This window comes from Nyctereutes procyonoides, unplaced genomic scaffold, assembly GCF_905146905.1.
Source record: "Nyctereutes procyonoides isolate TBG_1078 unplaced genomic scaffold, NYPRO_anot_genome, whole genome shotgun sequence".
In the NCBI taxonomy this organism is placed as follows: domain Eukaryota; kingdom Metazoa; phylum Chordata; class Mammalia; order Carnivora; family Canidae; genus Nyctereutes; species Nyctereutes procyonoides.
This window is the reverse complement of record NW_026575024.1, coordinates 29,194,949-29,217,548: the sequence shown is the minus strand read 5'-3', so window position 1 is coordinate 29,217,548 and position 22,600 is coordinate 29,194,949. Positions and strand designations below refer to the sequence as shown.

Genomic DNA, 22,600 nt, shown 5'->3' with positions numbered 1-22,600 from the left:
GGCAGAGGCACCAGCTTGCTTGGAGCTGCTGAAGCTCTCCTGCCTAAGACCCGAGTCTGGGATAAGGAGGCTCGGGAGAGGGAGGAGGAAGGGGGGAGGCCTGGAGGGAAGAGGCCGGTGTTGGCTGAGGAGCTCTGCCCCAGGGACCCAGGGACAGAAACGTGGGTCTGTTCAACTTCCCAGGCTTTCAAGGCTTCCCACTCACACCAAGAGCAGGACCCCTGCCCTTGCAGCTGGAGGTGATATCAGACTTCTCTCCTCTGGGCAGCTAGACAGCCCTGGGGAATCTTCCTAGTCCTTGAGATTTCCAGCAGGCTGGAGATCTCATTTCCATAAGCACCTCGGTTGCTCTTTTTCCACTGTTAATAAAAGATGTGTTCAGGTGACACCTGAGTGGGGGGTGAGGTTCTGTTAGAGTGACAGGTGGCTGTTCTGCATGCCCCTGTCAGGAAGAAGAACCTGGCCTGGAGATAGGAGTTTCAGAAGAAGGGCCTAGGAAGGAAGACAGCCACTGCCTAAAGCTGTACCTGCCACCAAACTATAGCCACCAGCCACAAGCGATTATTTAATTTAAATACAGTAAAATAAAACAAAAAAATTTAGTTTCTTGGTCACACTCAACACTTTTCGAGTGCTTACTGGCCACATAGGGCGCTATTAGTGCAGATTTAGAGCATTCCCATCATCCCCCAAAGTTCTGTTGGTCAGCACTGGGCTGGCGGTGCCAGAGGGACACATTTTTTCCTGCAGCTGTGTAGGATACAATGCGGTAATTTGCTGGCATGGAGTAAGCTCTGTCTTCCAGAACCTGTTGGGGTTCGCCTTGGGTTTGTGCAGCCCAGCATCTTTGCTGCGTCTTTTGGGGGTAACCAGTGAGGCTCAATAGGTCAAAACACAGCTGCAAACTGTTCTACATAATAGAGGGTGAGGCCCTTGGCTTGAGAGGATGGGAAACTCATGTGTGAGCAGAGCCAGGGAAATGGCTTTATAAAGGGGGAAGGGGAAAAGGAGTGTCCCGGCAGCCCTGTGGCAGAAAAGCCAAGGAGGAGCTTGGGGGGAAATGGTAATGCTGGATTTTTTTTTTTAAGATTTAATTTATTCATTTGGCAGAGAGACAACTTGCAGGTTCACAAGCTGGGGTGAGGGGCAGAGGGAGAGGGAGAAGCAGGCTCCCCCCTGAGCAGGGAGCTTGACCCTACCTGGGGGGGGCTTGGGGCTCAACCCCAGGATCCTGGGATCATGACCTGAGCTGAAGGCAGATGCTTAGCCGACTGACGGTTTCTTTCTTTTTTTAAAGTAGAAAACCAGAAATGTGACCCCCACTCTTTTCTCCCGCAGCAGAGAGGGAAGACTCACAAAATGCTCAAAGTGCTGGCCTTTCCAAGGAAGCCAGAGAAGGGCTGAGCTGGAAACAGGAGTCAGGGGCTTTGATAGGAGAAGGCCTGAACTATATTCATGGAGCACCATCGCAGCCTGGCCCTGGGTCAGGCAGATGCACTCCCTGCTCCCCACACACAAGTGTGGGTGTGCTACATACACAGGGAGAGGCTCTTGGTTCCTAAAGAACACAGGGGAGTTCTGAACTTGTTGAGGTGGGGGCTGTCACCAAAAGCCCTCTAAGGAAGGCTTGTCTGTGTTGGATTGTGAGGGAGGCACAGAAGGGGAAGGGGTGGGGGACAGAAAGGTTGTCAGGCAGCAGAAGGGTTGGCCCTAGGCCAGGGCACCGTGATCTCTGTCTCTCCCACCAGAACCTGCTCTGTGCTGGCCAACAGCAGGGCCTCTGTCAACAGTCACCACTCACTCTTGTCTTGGCTCTAACAGCCCCCTACTCAGGCACTGTGCTTGTGCTGGGGAGAGAGGGACCAAAGCAGAGTGGGAGGGTCAATCCCGCCTTCCTGTCAAGTCCTCTCCAAGTCAAGATGGAAGGTGTTCTGGGCCCATCAGAAAGACCCAAGCCTTTTGCACATCAAGAGGCCCCGGTGGACCACCCCCTGCTCACCTGAGCTCCCTAAGCTTTTTTGCCATGGGCCAGGGCTTGTTCCGCATGGTGGCAATGAGCTTCTTCTTGTCTTCTAACTGCTCCAGGATCCGGGCCAGCTTCTCCTCTGACAGAGATTCCCCACCAGAGGTGCTGGAGGCCAGGGAGGGTGATCTGCAGGCAGAGCCAGGGCAGAGCAGGGGGAGAGTGAAAGGTTGGCAAGTATCTTCAAGTGCTCTGTGGAATGTATAGGAGCCCATGGCCCTCCCAGCCCTGACCACCCCTCAGAGGTCCGCTCCTGCTCAGAAGCCCTCAGTGACTCCCACCACCCATCAGAAGAGGCGACAACTCTGTCCTGTAGCCCAAAACACCGGGAGAGTTGCCTCCCCCAACTCTTTCTCTGTGCGCTCACTACCCACCATGTTCTAGCATAATGCTGCTCAATAGAACTGTAACCCAAGCCATGTGTTGTAATTTAAAATTTTCTAGTAACCATATTAAAATGGCAAGAAGAGATGGGTAAGTTAATTTTAATAATACATTTTATTGAATCCAACATGTCAAAAATTGTAATTTTAACATGTAACCAATATAACAATTATTAATGAGGCATTTTTTAAACTTTTTTTAAAGATTTTTATTTATTTATTAGAGACAGAGACAGAGAGAGAGAGGCAGAGAAGAGACACAGGCAGAGGGAGAAGCAGGCTCCATGCAGAGAGCCTGATGTGGGACTCGATCCCAGGACTCCAGGATCACACCCTGGGCTGCAGGTGGCACTAAACCGCTGCGCTACCGGGGCTGCCCTTAATGAAGTATTTTATATTCTTCTTGTGCTGTCTTCAAAATCTGCTGTTCATCCCACAACCACTGTGCATGTCAATTCAGACATTAAATTTTCATTGAACATATTTGATCTGTACCTGTATTTCACAAAATTTACAGTTGAAAGGGTAGATCCACACACTCAAGTTGTTTTAAACATACTTAAAAGTCTCCTAACAAATTAACCAAGTAGCAGAATGTCATTTTCCTTTGACATTTGCATCTGCATTGACAAAAGCAGTTTGCCTTTTATTTTTAAGAAGAAATGCATCATCTTCAAATTTAAATCAATTTTAAAAATACAGCTGTCTGTCCTGAGTTAAGTAAATTCACTAACTCTTGTGTCAACTCAATAGTATTCACCTTGAATTAAAATGAAAGGAGATTAAAAAAAAAGAAAGGAGATTAAAAATTCAGTTCCTTGGTCATGTTGGCTGCATGTCAAGGGCTCACTCAGCATGTGGCTGCGGTGATGGTGCTGGACAGCACAGGGGGAGGGAACTTCCAGCAGGAACCCTTCCCCCATATGAGGAGCCTCAGCATCTCACACACAAGACTGACTATGTGTTCGGCTGCCACAAAATCCTAGTTCTTGGACACAGTGACTCCAGGTGGAACAGTAGCCCATGGGGTGAGGTGGAGGCGTGGAGAAGACCACACTCCAGCTGCCTTCTTAGCAAGTTCCATAAACAGAAACACCAGGATGTGGGCTTGGGTTACTGCAGATTTTAGAGAACAATTCACAGCAGCCCCAGCGAGTTTTTTTTTTAATTTTATTTATTTATTCCTGAGAGACACAGAGAGAGAGGCAGAGACACAGGCAGAGGAAGAAGCAGGCTCCACGCAGGGAGCCTGATGTGGGACTCGATCCTGGGACTCCAGGACCATGCCCTGGGCCAAAAGCAGGCACTAAACTGCTGAGCCACCCAGGGATCCCCAAGCCTTGGTGAGTTTTAATTTCTGAAGAACTCAAAGAGCAGAGGAGAAGTGATGAGACATAGGTGAGAGGAGGGGCCCCAACACTTCACCTCTGGAAAGCCTAGGGCACAGGAGTGTCTTGGCATGCCTCATGGGCACCCTGTGATAGTTGCCTTGAGTCTTTTCCATGGGGGATCCCTCAGTCTGGGTGTGGGTGGCATTCAGTCATTGCTTGTTCAAATGACATCTGTGCTTCAATGACAGGCCGAAATGCTTACCTGCCCTGTGGAGGAACCCTGATGCCCCAGTGCCCCACCAAAAAGGCATTTCAATAAATCCTTTCTCAGACACATACTACTTTCTGCCTTGTCTTGTAAAGACTGTTGTCTGTGTCCTATCTCCCCTGCTAGACTCTCAGCATCTTGGGATCAGGACTGTCTTTTCTAAACACCCTAGAGCCCCATGGGAGGGAACATATTTTTCACCATAACCCTGATTCCTTCAACTATTTCAAAAACCTCCCCAGTCATCATCATCGACTGGGATTTTTAAAAAGATTTTATTTATTTATTCATGAGAGACACACAGAGAGAGGCAGAGAGAGCCAGATGTGGGACTTGATCCCTGACCCAGGGATCACGACCTGAGCCCCAGGCAGATGCTCAACCGTTGAGCCACCCAGGTGCCCCATCAACAGGGATTCTTAAACATCCCAAGAAGTGAGTAAAGCCAAAAAGGGAGGCAAAGAGAAGATGTCCCCTCAAAACTAGTAGCAAAGAATTAAACTCCCGACTTGCTGATTCCATGATCTGGCTCTGTCCCTGAACCCACAGTGCCAGTGCTCATGCAACAGAGAAAACAAAACAAATAAAACCCCCCATATCCTAATTTTCAGGGCTGGTGGAACCACTGAAAGTCCTCTAGATCAGTGCAACATTTCACAGAAGAGGACACAGGTCCAGACTGCGGAAGTGGTTGCTTAAGTCCTACGACGACTGCTAAATCCAATTTTGCTCATTTCTCTCAGCACCTCTTCCAGAGCTGTGGTGAGTCACCAGCTGAAATCCAGGAGACTTGGGATCTTGTCCCATCCTGCTGCCATGTCACCTCCCGCTGCCATGTCACCTCCCCCACTCAATGGTCCCATTTGCACTTGCTGGACAGGAGGCATTGGCTTTGAGAGTGGCCAGTCTGCCTGGGATGGCCAAGATCCTCCTCCCATTTCTGCCCCAGATGGGGAGGGCAGGGCAGTGGAAAAGGCAGGGACAAACAGAAGCAGATGAGAGCAGGGGTCACCAAACCAGGGGACGAGACCTTAGCCCTTCATCAGGGGAGGGGGAAGGGCCGAAGGAGAGGAGACTGGCAATCAAGAAAATGCACTTGGGGGTGCCTGGGTGGCTCAGTAGGTTAAGCGTCTGCCTTTAGCCCAGGTCCATCCTAGGGTCCTGGGATGGAGCTCCTATCTGGCTCCCTGCTCAGCGGGAGTCTCCTTCTCCCTCTCCCTCTGCCCTTCCCCTGCTTGTGTTCGATCTTTCCCTCCCTCTCTCTCAAATAAATAAATCTTTAAAAAAAAGATGCACCAGAATCAGAATCACAACATACCTGTGTTTCTTTGGTCGCTTCCGTGTCTCCTTCCTCAGTGCCTCCTTTTCCTTCTTTGGGGGAGCTCTCTGTCTCTGCTCCTTGAGGGAAGCCCTCCCATCTCTCTTCCTCCTCCCCTCACAGGTCCTCTTTGTGGAGCTCCCCCCAGGCTTCTCCTCTCTGAGTCTCTGGTGCTCTGCCTGCTTCCTCCGGGGGGACCCTGGCCTTGGGCTGCCCTCCGCCCGCTCCTTCTGGCTAGGCTGAGCTCCATGTCTGCCCACCACACGCTCGGCTCTGGGAGGCTGCTTCCGTGAGGGTCTCCTCCTGGACCTGTCACCTGCAGGGGCAGGAAATGGACAGTTCTGACCTCACTGGCCTCCACCCCAGGAAAGTGCCCCCGGGAATCAGAGGTCCACGATGCTTTCTGGAACTTGTTGGCTCCAAAGGCCACCTCCTCTGGAGCCTCTGGTTTGGGATGAGATTTAATGTCCCCTCCTCTGACCGGTCGGCATCCCCACACTCTTGCCAAAACCTCAGGTAGAAATCTAGGCACATGTCTTTTCGCTTCTTGGGTGTGCAGTTCCTTGGGGTCAGAGCTGAGTCATTCTCCTGATCTCCAGGGCCAGGCCAAGCATGGGTCTCCGGCAAGTCTGGATCCTGACATAGGAAGGGCTGAGCAGGCTTCTTTCTCCAGGAGCTGCTACCTCACCTGCCCCCACCTTTGTGTGTGTGTGTGTGTGTGTGTGTGTGTGTGAACAATGACTTTGTGGCATTGGCAAATGGCCTGGTTGAACACAATCTACGGTATGAAATTCCCTCAAAAGTTTGCCCAACAGCTACACTAAGTACAACTATTCATATAGGCATTTACAAATTAAATGCAGGGAAATTTTCATGAAGTTCTGATATTAATTGCCAACCTCTCCACAGCTTACTAGCTGGGTGTCTTTGAGCAAGTCACTTGACCTCTCTGAGTCTCAGCTCATCTCTAACATGGGGATGCTCAGTCTTACTCCATTAGCTTGTTAATGAACACAGAACAGTGACTGACATCTGAGAATAAATGATGCTATCCTGATACTTTTAACCAGAAATAAGATGTCTTTTGCTTAGATAAGCTGGTTTGCATGAAATTATCATTTCTGTTACTTTTTTTTTCCTAAAGATTTTATTTACTTATTCATGAGAGACACACACAGAGAGAGAGAGGCAGAGACACAGGCAGAGGGAGAAGCAGGCTTCATGCAGGGAGCCTGACGCGGGACTCGATCCCAGGACTCCAGGATCATGCCCGGAGCCAAAGGCAGACGCTAAACCACTGAGCCACTCAAGCATCCCAATTTCTGTCACTTTTTATCTCTGTGACCACAGATAAATTACTTCACTTTTCTGCACCTCAGCTTCCTCGCCTATAAAATGGCTCTAGTAGATCCTCGTGGATCTACGTGGTTGGGGGGTTAATTAAAAGCAGGAGTAAATGTTCTGGCCTGTGGGAAGTACTCAACAAAGTCCCCTTCCCCTTTCGTCTCCAGCCTGCCTTGTCACTTTTGCACTCTGAGGCCCCACATCTGAGCGAGCAGTGCCTGGAAACAATCTTCTGTAGGGCACCTGTTCTCATTGTCCACAGGGGCCCCCAATCCAGACTTTTCTGCCATGGCTAGGCAGATTTCCCCAGCTGCACTGCAAAAGCCCCAGCTTTGGGCAAAGCAGAATAGAAGTTCGCCACTTGCCATTCCCAGCAACTGTGATAGAGTCTGGGATGTGGGGTCTAAGGTTCCCAAATTCTCACCCCTACCGTCCTCCTCATCCAGCCTCTCAAGTTTGGGCATGTGATGTGGTGGCCCCAGAGAGCTTTCCTCTCTGCTTCCCTGACCCTTGAGAAGCAAGCCACCCTGTCAAACAGCAACCAGAACCAGTCCATGGTAGGTGGGGCTGGATTTGGGCAGACTGAGCTGGGGATTCAGAGTCTGGAGGACTAGGCTTGTTATCTGAGTAACTCTGGGCAAGTTTCTTATGCTTTCTGAGTCAGCTTCCTTGTAGGTACTCCAGTAAGCGCTGGTGGTGTCCTACCCAGATCTGCATTACATGACCACTGCATCATCCCTAGATGTTGTGCATGGTGACTCTAACAGCTCACAGGTTCTCCCTTCTTGGTTGATGGGAACCATGTTGCTGGGAAATGCCTGGAAATTTATATCCCTTTCCTCTCCTTGAATCAGCCCATAGCCAGTTACTAACTTATATGGAGTTACAAAAGTCCAGTCCTCTGCTTCAGGCCTGGGCAAATCTGTGGCTTATTCATACTCCAGAGCTTCCTACAAGGTTCAGGCATTGGTTAGACTCCATCTGATCACACATCCTTGCTCAGTTCCTTCTCTTGCCCTGCCTATCCTGTTTCCCTCATTCCTTGTCTCCTGAGAGCCACCCTTGATAAATTGCATGCTCAGGAATCCCCATCTCAGGCTCTGTTTCCAGGGAATATGACTGATGATCTATACGCACCTATCTCAAAGTGTGGCAGGGAAATCCAACCGAGACAAACATTTGTACAAGTGTGATGAAAGCTGGAGCATGCTAGATTTGTGAATGGAATTTGCATTGAGGTTCAAAGAGAAACTGCTCCAAGTTCTCTTTCTAGGTTTCAAACTAGGATATTGGTGGCATATTCAAATGGATAAGGTGCCTGCCGGTTTGGCCAACTGGGTGGACCAAGAACTCAAAGGAGATGTATTTGTCCTTTTATTCACTAATTCATTCATCCATACCAAAACACTTATTAATATTGACTAGATACTACACAGGCTACAGCAGCAAATGAGACTCACAAGATTCTGTCCTTCAACATGTTTTGAGTTAGTGAAGAGACAGTGTGATTGGTTCTATGATTCAAGAAGCATGGGGGTGGGCTTCACCCAGACTTCAGGAAGAGCTTCTGAAAGAATAAACTTTTTTTTTTTGAGAGAGAGAGAGAGAGAGTGAGAGAGCAAACTCTTGTAAGGCAGGGGGAGGAGCAGAAGGGGAGGGAGAAGGAGAGAGAAAATCTTAAGCAGGATCCACGACCAATGTGGCAGGACTTGATCCCACGACTCTGGGACCATGATCTGAGCTGAAATCAAGAGTCAGATGTTTGACCAACTGAGGCACCCAGGTGTCCCAGAAAGAAGAAACTTCTAAGCTGAGATCTGAGATCTTATTATTTACTTATCCAATAATAAGAGTTTGTTTAAAATAATACTAGCAATGATGTGTTGGATGACTGTAGCTTTTGGATAAGTGAAATGAATGGCAGCAGAGTTCAAGGGACAGGAAGAAGGAACTGGAAACTCTGTTATAAGGGGCCTGCACTACCCATGAAGTGGTATGGTGTTATTTGGAAGTGGACTTGTATTAATTATAAATGGATATTGCAAACTCTAGTGAAACAACTAAGGAAAGTTAAAAAAAAGGAAGTATAACTGAAAAAAAGGAAATATAACTATATGCTTTTTTAAAAAGGAGAGAAACTGGAATTATATAAAATGCTCAGTCAAAAATCACAAAAGGTAGAAGAAAAGCGGAAGACAAAAACAAAAATAAAGGAACAAGGGCAATGAATAGATGAACAGCAACAACTATAGCAAATATTAATCCAACTATATCAATAATCACTTTAAGCAATGGTTTAAATATATCAGTTAAAGAAAGAGATCATCAGAGTTGATAGTAAAAAAGGCCCACCAAGGAACTGTCTACAAGAAATCCACTTTAAATATAACAACAAATACAGATTACAAAGAAAAAGATGGAGGAAAATATGCCATGCTAACACTAACCAAAACAAAGCTAGAGTAACCATACTAATTTCAGACAAAGCAGATCTTAGAGCAGGGAAAATTGTCAGGGAAGAAAGTAGGGCATTACATTACATAACATTAAAGAAATCAGAGCTCCAAAAAGTCATAATAATTCTTTTTTTTAATAATTTTTTGGTTTTATTTATTTATGATAGGCACACAGTAAGAGAGAGAGAGGCAGAGACACAGGCAGAGGGAGAAGCAGGCTCCATACACCGGGAGCCTGACATGGGATTCGATCCCGGGTCTCCAGGATTGCGCCCTGGGCCAAAGGCAGGCGCCAAACCGCTGCGCCACCCAGGGATCCCGAAAAAGTCATAATAATTCTTAATATGTATGCACCTAACGACAGATCACCAAAAACTCATAGAACTCCAAGGAGAAATAGGCAAATCCACTATTATACTTGGAGAGTATAGCCCCTCTGTCAGTAATCAAGAGGTCCAGGGGGCACAAAATCAATAAGGACATAGTTAAACTGAATAGAATCATCAATCAAGTGGATCTAATTGATGTTCATAGAACACTTACTCCAACAACAGAAAAATACACATTCTTCCTGAGCCCACATGGAACATTCACCAAGATAGACTACATTCTGACCCGTAAAATATATGAGTAACCAAATATTGTTTCTAAGGCACCCACGATCCTAAGTGTTCAAATCTGACAAGTATTTTTTTTTGAAAAACACTTTAATCTGACAAGTTTTGATTTCTTTTTTTTCCCCTAGATTGACTCCTAAGTGAAGTAAAATAACTTTCAGAATATCTTTCGTATCTAAAACTATCTCTGCAATTTCCCAGAAAGTCCTGGAAAATCACAAAAACTTATTCTTCCACGTAATGAAAAAGAGAGGTGCCAAAAACAACTAGGATTATTTGATATGTTACTGTTGGAGTTTCATGGGAAGAGTTGTCAAATCAGAAGAGTTGCTTAGCCTTTTCTAGGCTAAATTGATATAGGTCAAATGTTTAAATATTTCAGCAATTGTATGCTCTATGGGTTTCGTTTATCTTCTAGGAAAATAAGAGTAGTAGACAGTTTCACTAAAGAAGGAGAAAATTTTGCCCCTGATTCAAGAACCAAACCCTAATTACTCTAGGGAAATTGTGAAATTCAGGACTTTTATTTCCATATTTTATGAGAGGTCTGGAGAGTAAAGTGAATCTTACATGTTATGATTGAGAGAATCACAGGTGATCAGACAATGCCACCAAGAACATACCTTTTTTTTAAAAAAAAAAAAGATTTTATTTATTTATTCATGAGAGACACAGAGAGAGAGAGAGAGAGGCAGAGACACAGGCAGAGGGAGAAGCAGGCTCCATACAGGGAGCCCGACGTGCGACTCGATCCCGGGTCCCCAGGATCAGGCCCTGGACTGAAGGCAGCGCTAAACCACTGAAACACCCAGGCTGCCCAAGAACATACCTCTTGAGAGGTTTATGAAAAGAGGCAGGTGATGATTTAGAACAGAGCTGCCTAATTATTTTTTTTAAGTTTTATTTATTTAATCTCTACACCCAGTGTGGGGCTTGAACTCATGACCCCAAGATCAAGAGTCACTTCCTCTACAAACTCAGCCAGCCAGGCATTCCTAGAACAGAATTGCTTTAAATATATTTTGGGCTTTCTAGGGTAATGTGCAATGTTTCAGGGGAGGGATTTGTACTTGGCGTTCCTGAATTCCTGAAGACCTCTCAGAGATCTTTAATATTACTAAAAAGATCCAGGAAGTAAACAAAGATATCAGGAGACTGGGAACTTGGATTAATGATCCTATATTTGGTTCTATGGACTTTTCCAACTGCGCATGAGATTTGTTCTTTTATTTAGTCTGGGCATTCCTGGCTCCTGCCTGGAAAGTGGACTATATAAACTCTGGCCACAATTCTTCTCTTTGTATTTGTCTGTGTACCAGTGTTTAGATGGATGAGTTGGGTTTTTGGTTTTTTTTTTAAGATTTTATTTATTTATTTGAGACAGAGAGAGAGAGAAAAAAAATGAGTGGGGGGAGGGGCAGACGGGAAAGGGAGAAGCAGACTCCCCGCTGAGCAGGGAGCCCAATGCTGGACTCAATGCAGAGCTCCATCCCAGGACCCTGAGATCATGACTTGAGCCAAAGATAGATCTTAACTGACTGAACCAGCCAGGCGCCCCTCATCTCCAGAGTTTTAAACGCTCTTGTATAGCTGCTGTGTGTCAAATGATTCAGCAAAGGGTCATCCAGAAGAAAGAACTAGAACACCTGACACAGGTTGAAACAATTACCCCCAGAAATTTGGAAGTTGAAACAACTATCCACAGATAATTGACATGCGATTAGGATGTCACTGGTGAAGATCTGAATTGACTTTCTTCAGTTTGGGCCGATACTGATCACAAAGGCCAACTGAGAACTGAAACCATCTACCCCACACTCAGCCCAGACACAGAGAACCCAAACTACACCTGCGTGTCTGCACTAAGATGATTTTTGTGCTATACCTCTGTCTTCATTAGCATGACTTTATTTATTTAAAGATTTTATTTATTTATTCATGAGAGACAGAGAGAGAGAGAGAGAGGGAGAGAGGCAGAGACACAGGCAGAGGGAGAAGCAGGCTCCATGCAGGGAGCTCGACATGGGACTTGATTCCAGGTCTCCAGGATCATGCCCTGGGCTGAAGGCAGCGCTAAACCGCTGAGCCACGCAGGCTGACCAGCATGACTTTATTTTTCCAGGAGTCTCCCACCCAGGCAAATGGCTTGATTGGTCTTTGCAGATTTCCCCAAAGACTCATCAACTCTTCAATGGAAAGCATCACAGACAATTTACACCCGAAGTTTCTTGGGATGCTTTACCTCAAAATCCTGGCCTTGCCACTTATTGTGGACAGTCATAATTCTTGCCCAATTCCAATAAAGCTCTCCACTTTGGAAATCCTGCCTTAAACCAAACTTTCAATTCTCAATAAATTCTGACCTTACCTTTCCCTTTCTGAGACACTGCCAAAGCTTTGCCTGCTGTAAGCAATAAAGCAGCTTTGTCTTATGGATAGTTTGAGTTGGTGATATTTAGGAAGCCAGTTTTTGACAATAAAACAAATTTTTGTTTTTAAAAAGAAGGAACAAATGGTGGATGATAAAAAAAAAGCCTTGGAAATACAGAGAGAGCGTGACAAAGTATAATTGGGATGATTAGAAATGCTTCGTAAAGGAGTGATGTTTACTCTGATTCTTGAAGGATGAACAGGAATTTGCCAAGAGAAGAAGGGGAGGGGGATGGTGCTAGCAAGGTGAGGGGGTTCTAGGCAGAGGAAACAGGGGGTGAGGGGCCCCAGTGGAAACACAAGAGATGGTAGAGGTGACCAAGGCAGAGCTGAGTCTTGAGTGGGATCTGGTTGCTGGGGATGGGAGTGTGCTAAAAGGAGGTTGCCGAGAGAGCTGTATCCATACGGTAGCTGGGTTGAAATCTGGAGGGTAAGGGTGTGATACTGGAGTCTTTTTGCAGGATGTAGTCTGCATCCAAGGTTCATGCTAGCAGCACTGCAGAGGCTCTTTTGAAATACGGACATGGGCTCCCATTACCGCAGGGCAGGCCCCGTGAGCATGTTTGCTGTGGCTGCTTCACCCTCAGTGAATGCAAGAAAAGGCACCAAGCAAAGATCTGACTCCATATTAACACTCTTTGGGACTTGGCTTCTAATTGGGGCAATTACTGCATGAGCTAAGTGGTATAAGTATACTGAAAGGTGGTGAGTGCTGTTTACAGATGGAAAGATAAGTAATTGTATGTACGGCTGGACAGGTTTTCTCAGCCCACTCCTGCCCTGATCTTTTTTTTTTTTAGATTTTATTTATTTATTCATGAAAGACAAACAGAGAGAGGCAGAGACATAGGCAGAGGGAAAAGCAGGCTCCCTGTGGGGAGCCCGATGTGGGACTCAATCCTGGGACCCCAGGATCATATTCTAAGCGGAAGGCAGACGCTCAACCACTGAGTCACCCAGGCATCCCTTTAAAAAAAAAAAAAAGATTTATTTATTTATTCATGGGAGATGCAGAGAGAGAGAGAGAGAGAGAGAGAGAGAGAGAGGCAGAGACACAGGCAGAGGGAGAAGCAGGCGCCACGGAAGGAGCCCGGCGGGGGACACGATCCCGGGACTCCAGGATCACGCCACGAGCTGAAGGCAGGCGCTAAACCACTGAGCCACCCAGGGATCCCCCGAGGCGTCCCTTTTTAAGTAGTTTCTATATCCAATGTGGGGTTTGAACGTACACCCCGAAGGCACCCCCTGCCCTAATCTTTCTTCTCTATATTACCTCCTATGGGAAAAAGGCTTTGGTCAGAACCATATAAAGCAAGATTGTCTAAGTGTAATGAGAACTCATCCAAGTTAGGAAGCTGGTTAGTATCAGCCAGTGAGAGATGCGTCCGTCCCAGCGAGAGATGTTCTTCCTCATGGCTCCGGAAGGCTTCAGCCCCCATTTGGAGGAGAGCTGGAGCCAGAAACAAATCCACTCCCTCCAAAGACCTGGGAATGAGTGTGAGAAAGTATGTGTCATTGCAGCTGGGACTCCTAGGAGAGTTCCCGAACTGAGCTATGCTCTCAGAGTGGACAGAAGAGCAGAGAGTGTGTACAAAGGGTGAAGGAGAAGGGTCTCCTGAGCCCCCATCCAATACTTGCTCCATATTGTTTAAAAGAACAGCATAAAAATGTCAGTATGTGTCTGCATCTTCTTCTGAGCTCCGTGTGTCCTCAATCAGCTACCAAATGGTCTTCTTTTTGGTAATGAGCTGTACCGAGCATTCTTTCAAACACCTTAGATAGAAGCTGCGGGGCTTCACGCATTTTTTTACAGGCTGTAATTCCTGTTGTAATCTTATTTCCCAACTGAACAAAATTCATATGGAATGTGGAAAGCAAGCCAGAATTTGCTCTTCAATCTTCCCCAAGCCTCTTCCACACAGAATATGAGATACCCTTTTAGTTTTTCTTTATAGCCAGCTTTCCACGACTCCACATGATGAATAATTTAGGAGTCTGAAGAGCAGCTGCTACATTAGGAAGACCTCCAAGCCCAGCACGCACTCCCTCACCCATAACAGGCCTCCTCGTGTGTATGCACCTGACCCAAGGTGAAAAGAGGCTGAGGAGACTCTGGAAGGCCCAGTGGGTCTGGTTCACCCTCCAACTTGGTGATTTTAACTGTTAAGTACATTTAGAAAATGATCTGGAAGGAGGGAGAGTTCTGACCCTCCTTGTCAACTAGTGAAATTACAAATTGTCATTATTTTGAGAAAATAACTGTGTTCTCATTTTTTTTTTCTCCTTGTAGACTATAAGATAAAGGAATAGGCTACCAGGTCTCCCCAGAGGTGACTCCAGAGGAGATTTATAATGAAGCTCTTGATGTAATTGGGTTTCGGTTAATGTAATGGATTCTCAATATTTAACTTCACTGTATTCCTTGACCATTTGGACCCCTGAAATGAAAATTCTGAACCAATTCTTTTTTTGTTTGTTTGTTTTTTATGGAGGAAGGAAAAAGGGCAAGAGGGGTGGGGTGTGAATGGCATATTTCAGTAGGAAAAGGTTTGCATTTTAGGCAAGATGACTTTCCATTTCAATCATGCTTCAGGACCATGTGCCCGCAGGTGACCCCAAGACCAATCCCTTCGGCTGGGGCAGAGGGGAGCCAGGTTGGGTGCAGAAGGACAGCATCTGGAGGACTATAAGGAGAATGGAATGTGGAGTACCAGATCCCAGAATCCTGACATCTAGACAACTGTGACCAAGAGCACTACCCCCTCCACCCCCATGAGAACGGGGTTTCTCATCCAGCCACACTTGGGCACACCTGCTAATGCTTGTCCCCATGTCTGGAGGGAAGTAATGACGGGATGGCGGGTGGGGTAAGGGAGACAGACAGTGGCCAAGGGACAGCTTTCGGGGCAGGAGGAGTGTTGAGATGCCAGTGCTACCGGCCCCTCCCTTCTGCTTGGGATCCTGGCTTTTCCACGGTCTCCCCCCGTGTCATGGAGCTGCTTCAGCAAGGATTCGGGACCCCCAGCAGTGGGGGGGCAGGTGGATGACAGGAGGGAAGGGCTTGGCAGAGGAGGCAGGTGAGGTGGATCCTGGAGCACCTACAGCGTGCCTGGCTGGGGGCCCAGACAAGTCTCTCCCCCTTGGAATTGGCCAAGGGGAATCTCTTCTACCTCCACCCCCAGAAGAACAGTCTGAGATTCTGCTTCCTCACTTACTGGGATTCAAGGAGAAAATGTCATCATATTTCCAATGCGTCTCATGACCTGAAGTGCAGGATGCCTGACCTGTGGGTGTGGCTCCAGGGAAGGTCTTGTCTCCTGCCTAAGACTTCCTCTGGCTCCTTAGGGGGATGGGGGGGGGAACCCCACTCCAGGTAAAGCCCTTCCTGGCTCACAGAAAAGCTGTGGCCCCACTCCTACTGGGAAGGTAGCCTCGCCCCACCACTGCTGGTACTTTGTTACGAGTGTGCCATCTGGAGTCCAGTGGCCTGGCTGTGCTCCCCTGCCTTGCAGGCTGATGAATACTCACTGCTTCCTAGGCTCAACTGCTAACTCTGGGCTGCAGGCAGGCCCTTTCTATGCAGCCCTCTGTCTCCCCACCTCCCCAAGTTAAACCCCCGACCCCCAGGGTTCCTTACAGGAGAGGGAGGGAAGGATAGAAGAAGAGAGAGAGGAAGGAGGATGGAAGAGAACTCTGGATGGTGGTTATACCAGGAATACATCACCCCATTTCATGCATACCCTACCTCACCTGTGCCCGGAGAGCTGCTCCTCGCCCGCCCTCTCACGCCACTGCCTGCTGGAAGAGATAGAGGGTGATGGACGGCTGACCTCTGGGGGGTCCCCCTCCCTGGACCACTCCCACCCTCTGCTCCTTACTGCTGTCTCAGACCGGGACCGGGCTCTGATTATTTTACTAACAAGCATCTCCAGTCCTGACATCTCTGGCACCCTGGAGCAGACATGAGGTCAGAACATCCCACACCCCCCAGACAGACAGAAAGACAGACAGAGAAGTCTGCTGAGGCCATTGCTGAGGAAAGACGATTTTAACCAAGATAGCAGGAGTCTGAAGCCCCTGGTGGACTATGAAGACCTCTGCCACTCAACACTAGCACAGAGGCTGTACATGGCATTTTAATAGCCCTGCCAGGAAACAACGTGCCTTCATCTCCTGGGAGAGGCCAGGGGAGGCTGGATAAGCAGACTGGGGTCATCCAAGCGAGCAAGTGGCAGGCCCTGGACTCAAGCCTGGTCCCTGTGTCTTGAGACCCCTCTGCCTGCCTGGTCCCCTGCTGCTGCTCAGGAACCCTGTGGGTGGACCTCTCAGAGGTAAGGACCACTCACCTTCCTCCTCCTGGCCCTTTAGCTGGCAGCTCATGGTCATCGGGGCTCCTCAGCCCCTGGGCTGACTCACACCACTTGCTGGTCCACACACACCTTCAGTTGGGGATGCTCTCCTGCCCTCATGGCCCCCAGGATCTCTTTCTGAGCCCCGACGGCAGCCAGGGCTCCTTGGCTTGTTTGAGATTGAGCTGGAGGTGGGGAAAGGTTGGCAGAGAGGTGGGAAGGAGGTGGGAGCTCCCAGCCCTTCAATCCGGCCACACACTCCTCCGCTCAGGTTCCCCAGCAAAGAGGCAGTGTGGCCTCACGTTTCAGGCATCACTTACACACGGAGGGGCCCTAGAGGGGCCAGGAGCTGTCAGCTCCCCTCCCAGCCATGACGCCACCTGCTCTCTGGCCACGGGGGACATAGGGAGCATTCCAGGGCCCTTTCTCCCTACCTTGGGTCCCTGGCTGGGACAAGGCACCAGTGAAGTCCTAGGATGTTTGAGAAAATCAGTCACCAGGAGTTCTGTTTAAAATGCAGATCCCCAGGACTAATATCGGGCATTGGAATCGGTAGGTCTGGGCAGAGCCTGAGGAATCTACACTGGGAATCCTGATGCTGAGTCCTGGGTCCCCTCTGATGATGAGCTGTTCCCCCTCCTGCCACCTGTCACTTATTCTGCAGTTCTTCCCACTGCTGCCTGTCTTCCCAAAGAGCTAATTTGGCCGCTTTGGAAACTAGAGGTTCAGAGTTGATCCTCTGGGTGGTAGTCACAGGCCCTAGGGTATGGGGTTCCTAACCTGGGATCCTTGCAAGCAAAAGGAGGGAGGATGTAACAATTTCATTATTTTTTAAAAAGATTTTCTTTATTCATGAGAGACACAGAGAGAGGCAGAGACATAGGCAGAGGGAGAAGCAGGCTCCCTGCGGGGAGCCCCATGAGGGACTCAATCCCAGGACCCTGGGATCACGCGGCCGAGCCAAAGGCAGACAGATGATCAACCACTGAGCCACCCAGCTGTCCCCAATTTCATTTTTCTTAGTCTTTGAACTGAAATTCAGCATTTCCCTCAAAAATGTGTGATGTCGTCGCCAGTAGAAATCATAGACATTTTCTCAGCACATTAAGCTTTGGAGGTATCTCAAAGTATCCTTTATGCTTACACCGCTACTTTGAAAGTATGATAGTTATAAACCTCCTACTCGATCTTGTTATTTGCTTATCAAGAGGGCCTGTCGCCTGGCCACTTTGCTGAGGGGAAGGGGCAAAAGAACCATCACACATGGTAGTGTGAATGCACATGGTTCAGCTCAGGCTCTAAAACTTTCTGTTTGTCACCTCGCCTCTCTGATCCGGTGGTACCTGCAGCACTTCCCCAGGCCCAGGGTTTCAGGGCAGTGAGGGGGCTCTGTTGCATTCTGTGGCCTCCATGTTATAACACTGGTGGTGGTGGAGGACAGTGTGCCTGCAGCCAGGGCCATCCCGCTGCAGGGACCCCTGTGCCCACTGCAGCAACCCGCCGTCAGCAGAGGGCACTCCCATCTCCCTTGCCTCCCCTGGGAGGTGAGGACCTCCCAGCCCTTCTCAGGGGAAGGGCTGCCTCAGGAGAAAGGCTTTCTACATCGCCTTTGTCACTGGAGGGAAATCCCCTCACAGGCCAACACCTGACCTGTCTATACCAGGGAACACACCAGTTCTCTGCTTCTCACAGAGAATGACAAGCACCCCCTAGGGCTAGACCCAGTTCTAGGCACAGGGTGGTGGTGGTGGTGGGGGGGTGAGTCACAGTGAATAAGGCAGAGGTCCCGCCTTTGGGGGCTGTTTCTGCCGTTCCAGGTGGGTGAGGCCTCGGCATCTCAAGGGGACAGCCGGAAATTTAGAAATGTCTTCTTTCAACAAAGCCTATGTATGACAACTATTGCTGGAGAATTCAAAGTCCCAAGTTTGGGAGTCAAACTGAGCACCAGAGTATTTTTGCTTCATTGGGTGGTTACACACCACTCACATCAATACTCTTGAGATAAACTCACCCTCAGGTGTCACCTGCCCTGAGGAAGGGAGGAAGGGGTGGGGGGTTGTCCTTATCTCCAGTGGGCCCACCCACAGGGCTTCTGGGCTGGAGCAGGGGGCGGGGGAAGCCAACAGGGTTTGTAAGGCACAGGGACCTGGGTCTGAGCCACTTGCTCGGGGAGTGACAAAAAAGATGACATTAATATTTTATAACACGTACTCACATTGCACGTGTGTTGTATGGTGCTGCGTGCTCTGTCCTGGCCGGGAGCTCTCTGAAAGATCTCTCTTTTCCTTTCTGCCAGCCACTTGCCAGGCTCTTTAAATGACTTATGTATTGCCCCAACCATCTGTGGCAGATAAGTCTCATTCTCTCCTCCTCCTCCTCCTCCTCCTCCTCCTCCTCCTCCTCCTCCTCCTCCTCCTCCTCCTCCTCCTCTTCTTCTTCTTCTTCTTCTTCTTCTTCTTCTTCTTCTTCTTCTTCTTCTTCTTCTTCTAATAGATGAGAAACCTGAGGTTAAGATAAATAATGTGTCCCCACAGTCCCCAGGAACAGAGACCAGCACAGGTGGCTGCTCTCGATCCTGGACCAGATTTTTATCCTCCACACGCTTCACCTCAGGAAAAGTCTGGATCATACCATATCTTTCCTTCCCTGCATTTGCCTCCCCGCTGGGCACCTGGCTTCTGGTCCTGCCCTATCTTATCAGTCTCTCTCCTGCAAGGCAGTCAGGGAAGCTCCTAATGCAGAAGTTTGACTGGCTTTGACCCTGCTTTAAAACCCTGCCCTGAAGCCTCATGGCCTCAGTATAAAATCCAGATTCCCTATTGTGCCAGTTAAAGCCCCTGAGAACTCGGGGTCTCTCCAGCTCCCCTCTGTCTTTGCATTTCAGTCCTGTTCCAACCCTACTAATGCACCTTGCTCTCCATCCAGGACTATGATTTTCCTTTGCTTTTGCTTCTACTATCATTTCTGCTTGGGGCTCAACTCCAAAAGCTGTTGCTCTCAGGACTGGTGGCAGGGCCTTGGGCACACTGGCCATGCGACATTTAAAAATATAATTTGGGAAAAAAAAACACATATGGCTTGGAATGACGTTTTCCAACAGAGTTCTCAGGCATTAGCTACTTGAGTTACATTTATTGGACATTCAACATAGATGAATATTGTTCTGAACAGTAGTAATATTGGAGAGGTGTCCTCTTAATATTTCACCAGGATGGTGAACATTTCTCTTGCTAGGGTCAAGGATGGTAAGCTCTATAGTAGTTCTCTTTCATTGGGTGTGGCTTGATAGGAGAAATAAAACCCTAAAAATCAGAATGACAACAATAAAAATAATGTATGATTTCAACTAAAAGTTGCAGGGCATCTAAATCCAGTGGTGCTTTTGTCTCAAAAACCTTTGTTATTGGGGAAGCTTCTTGTGTCACCTTGTTGATTTCTAATTTTATATATATATATATAATAAGCTGTGGGCACCTGCCTACAAAATATCCAGTGTTGCTCATGGAACGCTGTAAACCAGCACAATGCAAAGGTTCCAGTGGTGGGTAGTGATGCCCTAGCTGGACACTGTAGCCGGGCACAGCCCTCCACCTGCTAACCCAATGCAAAGACCCACTGCTGGGGTTGCTCGTGGCACCAGGAAGCAGAGAAGCCATCGAGGATCTGGCCAGGGGCTATATGTTCCCCCCACAAGATCTGGGGATGTGTATTATAAACAGAGTGTTTCTTAGTTTCTTGACCTCTTTCAATTAGGATTGAAGATGGGGTCTTGTTTGCAAGGAACTACTTGAGTTGTCTCTGCTTATTTCAGGCTCTTAGTCTGGAAGGGAGATTCACACCCAGGTGTTTGTAACCTGAGGGATATTAGTCCCACAGCAGGGGCAATTCCTGTCAGATTAAAGCCAGACAGAGTAAGAGACCTAGATAGGCATGTCCTACACAGCTCATGAGGAAAACTGCAGCCAGGTGGTGTCTCTGGCCACGGATTTTATGTATTTGCTTCTTCCTGCCTCCATCTCAGGAGGCAGAGTCAGGGAAAGAGAGCTTGGAGCTGGGATTCCAAGGCTCTGTTACTTCTGCCTATAGGAGTAAGGACAATTAACAACTGGAAAACTCTCACAAGCAAATGCGTTAAATGAGAAAAGTCAAACCCCATTTACAGACAGTGACAGATCCTTCTTCAGCCCTCCACTATGTGGAGATCATAAGCAAGATACTGAAGATTTCTATACCCTCCTTTTCTTCATCTGTTGGGTAGAGGTGATTCTGCTACAACTCCTGCAAGGGTCCTTTGGGCATAGAGGGAGACAGCATGGCTATAAACAGAACACCTGGAAGTCCTGAGGAGTTCAGAGGGGTCTCTGGAGCGCCTGCTCACCACCACTTGGCTCACAGCTGCAGTGCGTGGACTTGTGCATGGAGGGCCCCAGAGACCAGCTCTTCTTCCTCTGTTCCTCTGTGCACCTGCCTCAAAGCCCATTATGGCCTATAACCGTTTCACAGAGGTGTGGCCACAGTGGCAGAAGGGTCAAACTCACCCTATTACTGCCCCATCTCTCTCTGGCCCCTGCTGCGTTCCCTCCAGTTTATTGGGCTCTGTGGGGGAGCAGTTTCTACTCCATTCCACAGAGCAGCACTAAGCCCAGGCTGTGGTGTGCCATCCTCTTCATCCACAGCCTGCTGATCACCGGTTGAGGGTATAGCAGAGCTCAGAGCAGGAAACCTTAAATCAGGACTTTTTAACAGCCTGAAGATCCTTGGCCACTTCCGCCATGGGAATCCCATCCCGCAGATGTTTTCTTCTGCCACTTTGTTTCCAGAGCCCCCTCTTCCTAGGGAGACAGGGCTCATCCGATAAACTAGAAGGTCAGGGTAATTATGCACAGTTCCGGGCGGAGAAAATGTCCTTACAGTGGGCAGGAAATTCCCCCTTTTAAGGTCCTTAGAAAGCCATTAGACCAGTGGTTAAAATGCTCCTGGTAAACATGGACGATGGCAAAGAAAGCTGGAAATGACCCAGGGAGACTTCACTTGAGATGCATGCATGTTTGTCAGGGACATTATTTCTCTCTCTTCCTCACTTGGGTAAGTGCTTGTGTAAGTCCCCATTTTTCTGATGTTTGTTTTTTATTGTCTCTAGGTCCTTGGTCTTAGTCTCTGGAGCCGAAGGTTGGGATTTTGACCTTGAGTCAAAAATTCTGGATTCAGGGGGCGCCTGGGTGGCTCCATGGTTGAGCGTCTTCCTTTGGCTCGGGTTGCGATCCCTGGGTCCTGGGATGGAATCTCCCATGGGGCTCCCCGTGGGGAGCCTGCTTCTGGATCTGCCTGTGTCTCTGCCTTTCTCTGTATCTCTCATGAATAAATAAATAAAATAAAATCCAGATTCAGCTCCTGGGGTGAACAATTAGGGACTCTTGAGGAAACAGTGGGGTCTTAGCCCCTGGAGGGAGAGGGGAGACTAAGCACCAGGAGTGGTCGGGGAGGATTCAGGTAGACTTGGAGCGAGGGACTCAACTTCTGAACGGACAGTGTTCTGGAAACTGGCCTCCAGGGCCAGCTGTAAGGAAGGTCCCCCCTAAAAGGCCCCCGCGCTCCTCCATGCCCCATAAGACCCCCAGCCTCCCCGCCTTAACCTCGGGCCAGGGAAAGACCAGGTGGGGGAGGGGAGCGCTGGCGGGCAGTTAGGGAAGCGGGATACCTGGGGCCTCCCGCCCACCCGGCCGCCCAGACCAGAGAAATGGGCGGGGAGCTCTTTGCCAGCCTGAGTCCTGGCTGGTCCATCGGGCGCCCCCTGTCGCCCAAGCCAGGCCGCGACGATTGAGCCGAGCAGAGGGTTGGGCCGCCCAGCGCGCAGGGGGACAGACCCTGGAGCCAGGAGCAGAGCCGGCCTCCGCGAGGCCAGGGGAGACTGGGCGAGCCGCAGCACCGCGTGTCATACAGATCCTAACCGACACACGTGAAAAATCTCAAAATCACACAATTCTTTGCCAAGGTCAGCCTTTCTTGTCAGAGCAACTTGAGATGAATCTAAGCAGTATGATTCAAAAGAGGCTCAGATCTTTGATCTCAAAAGCATTTTTT

General features: G+C 48.6%; 1 protein-coding gene across 1 annotated transcript in view; it reads right to left on the bottom strand.

Annotated features, from left to right (window-relative positions):
- Positions 1-16,556, bottom strand: part of TMC2 (transmembrane channel like 2) — a 67,648-nt gene extending 51,092 nt beyond the window's left edge. The window contains exons 1-3 of the mRNA XM_055344698.1: positions 16,517-16,556; positions 5,324-5,639; positions 2,000-2,152 (exon numbers count right to left, since the gene is read on the bottom strand). Coding sequence (XP_055200673.1) covers positions 2,000-2,152; positions 5,324-5,639; positions 16,517-16,556 — 509 coding nt within the window. The remainder of the gene's footprint in view (positions 1-1,999; positions 2,153-5,323; positions 5,640-16,516) is intronic.
- Positions 16,557-22,600: the final 6,044 nt, after the last annotated feature.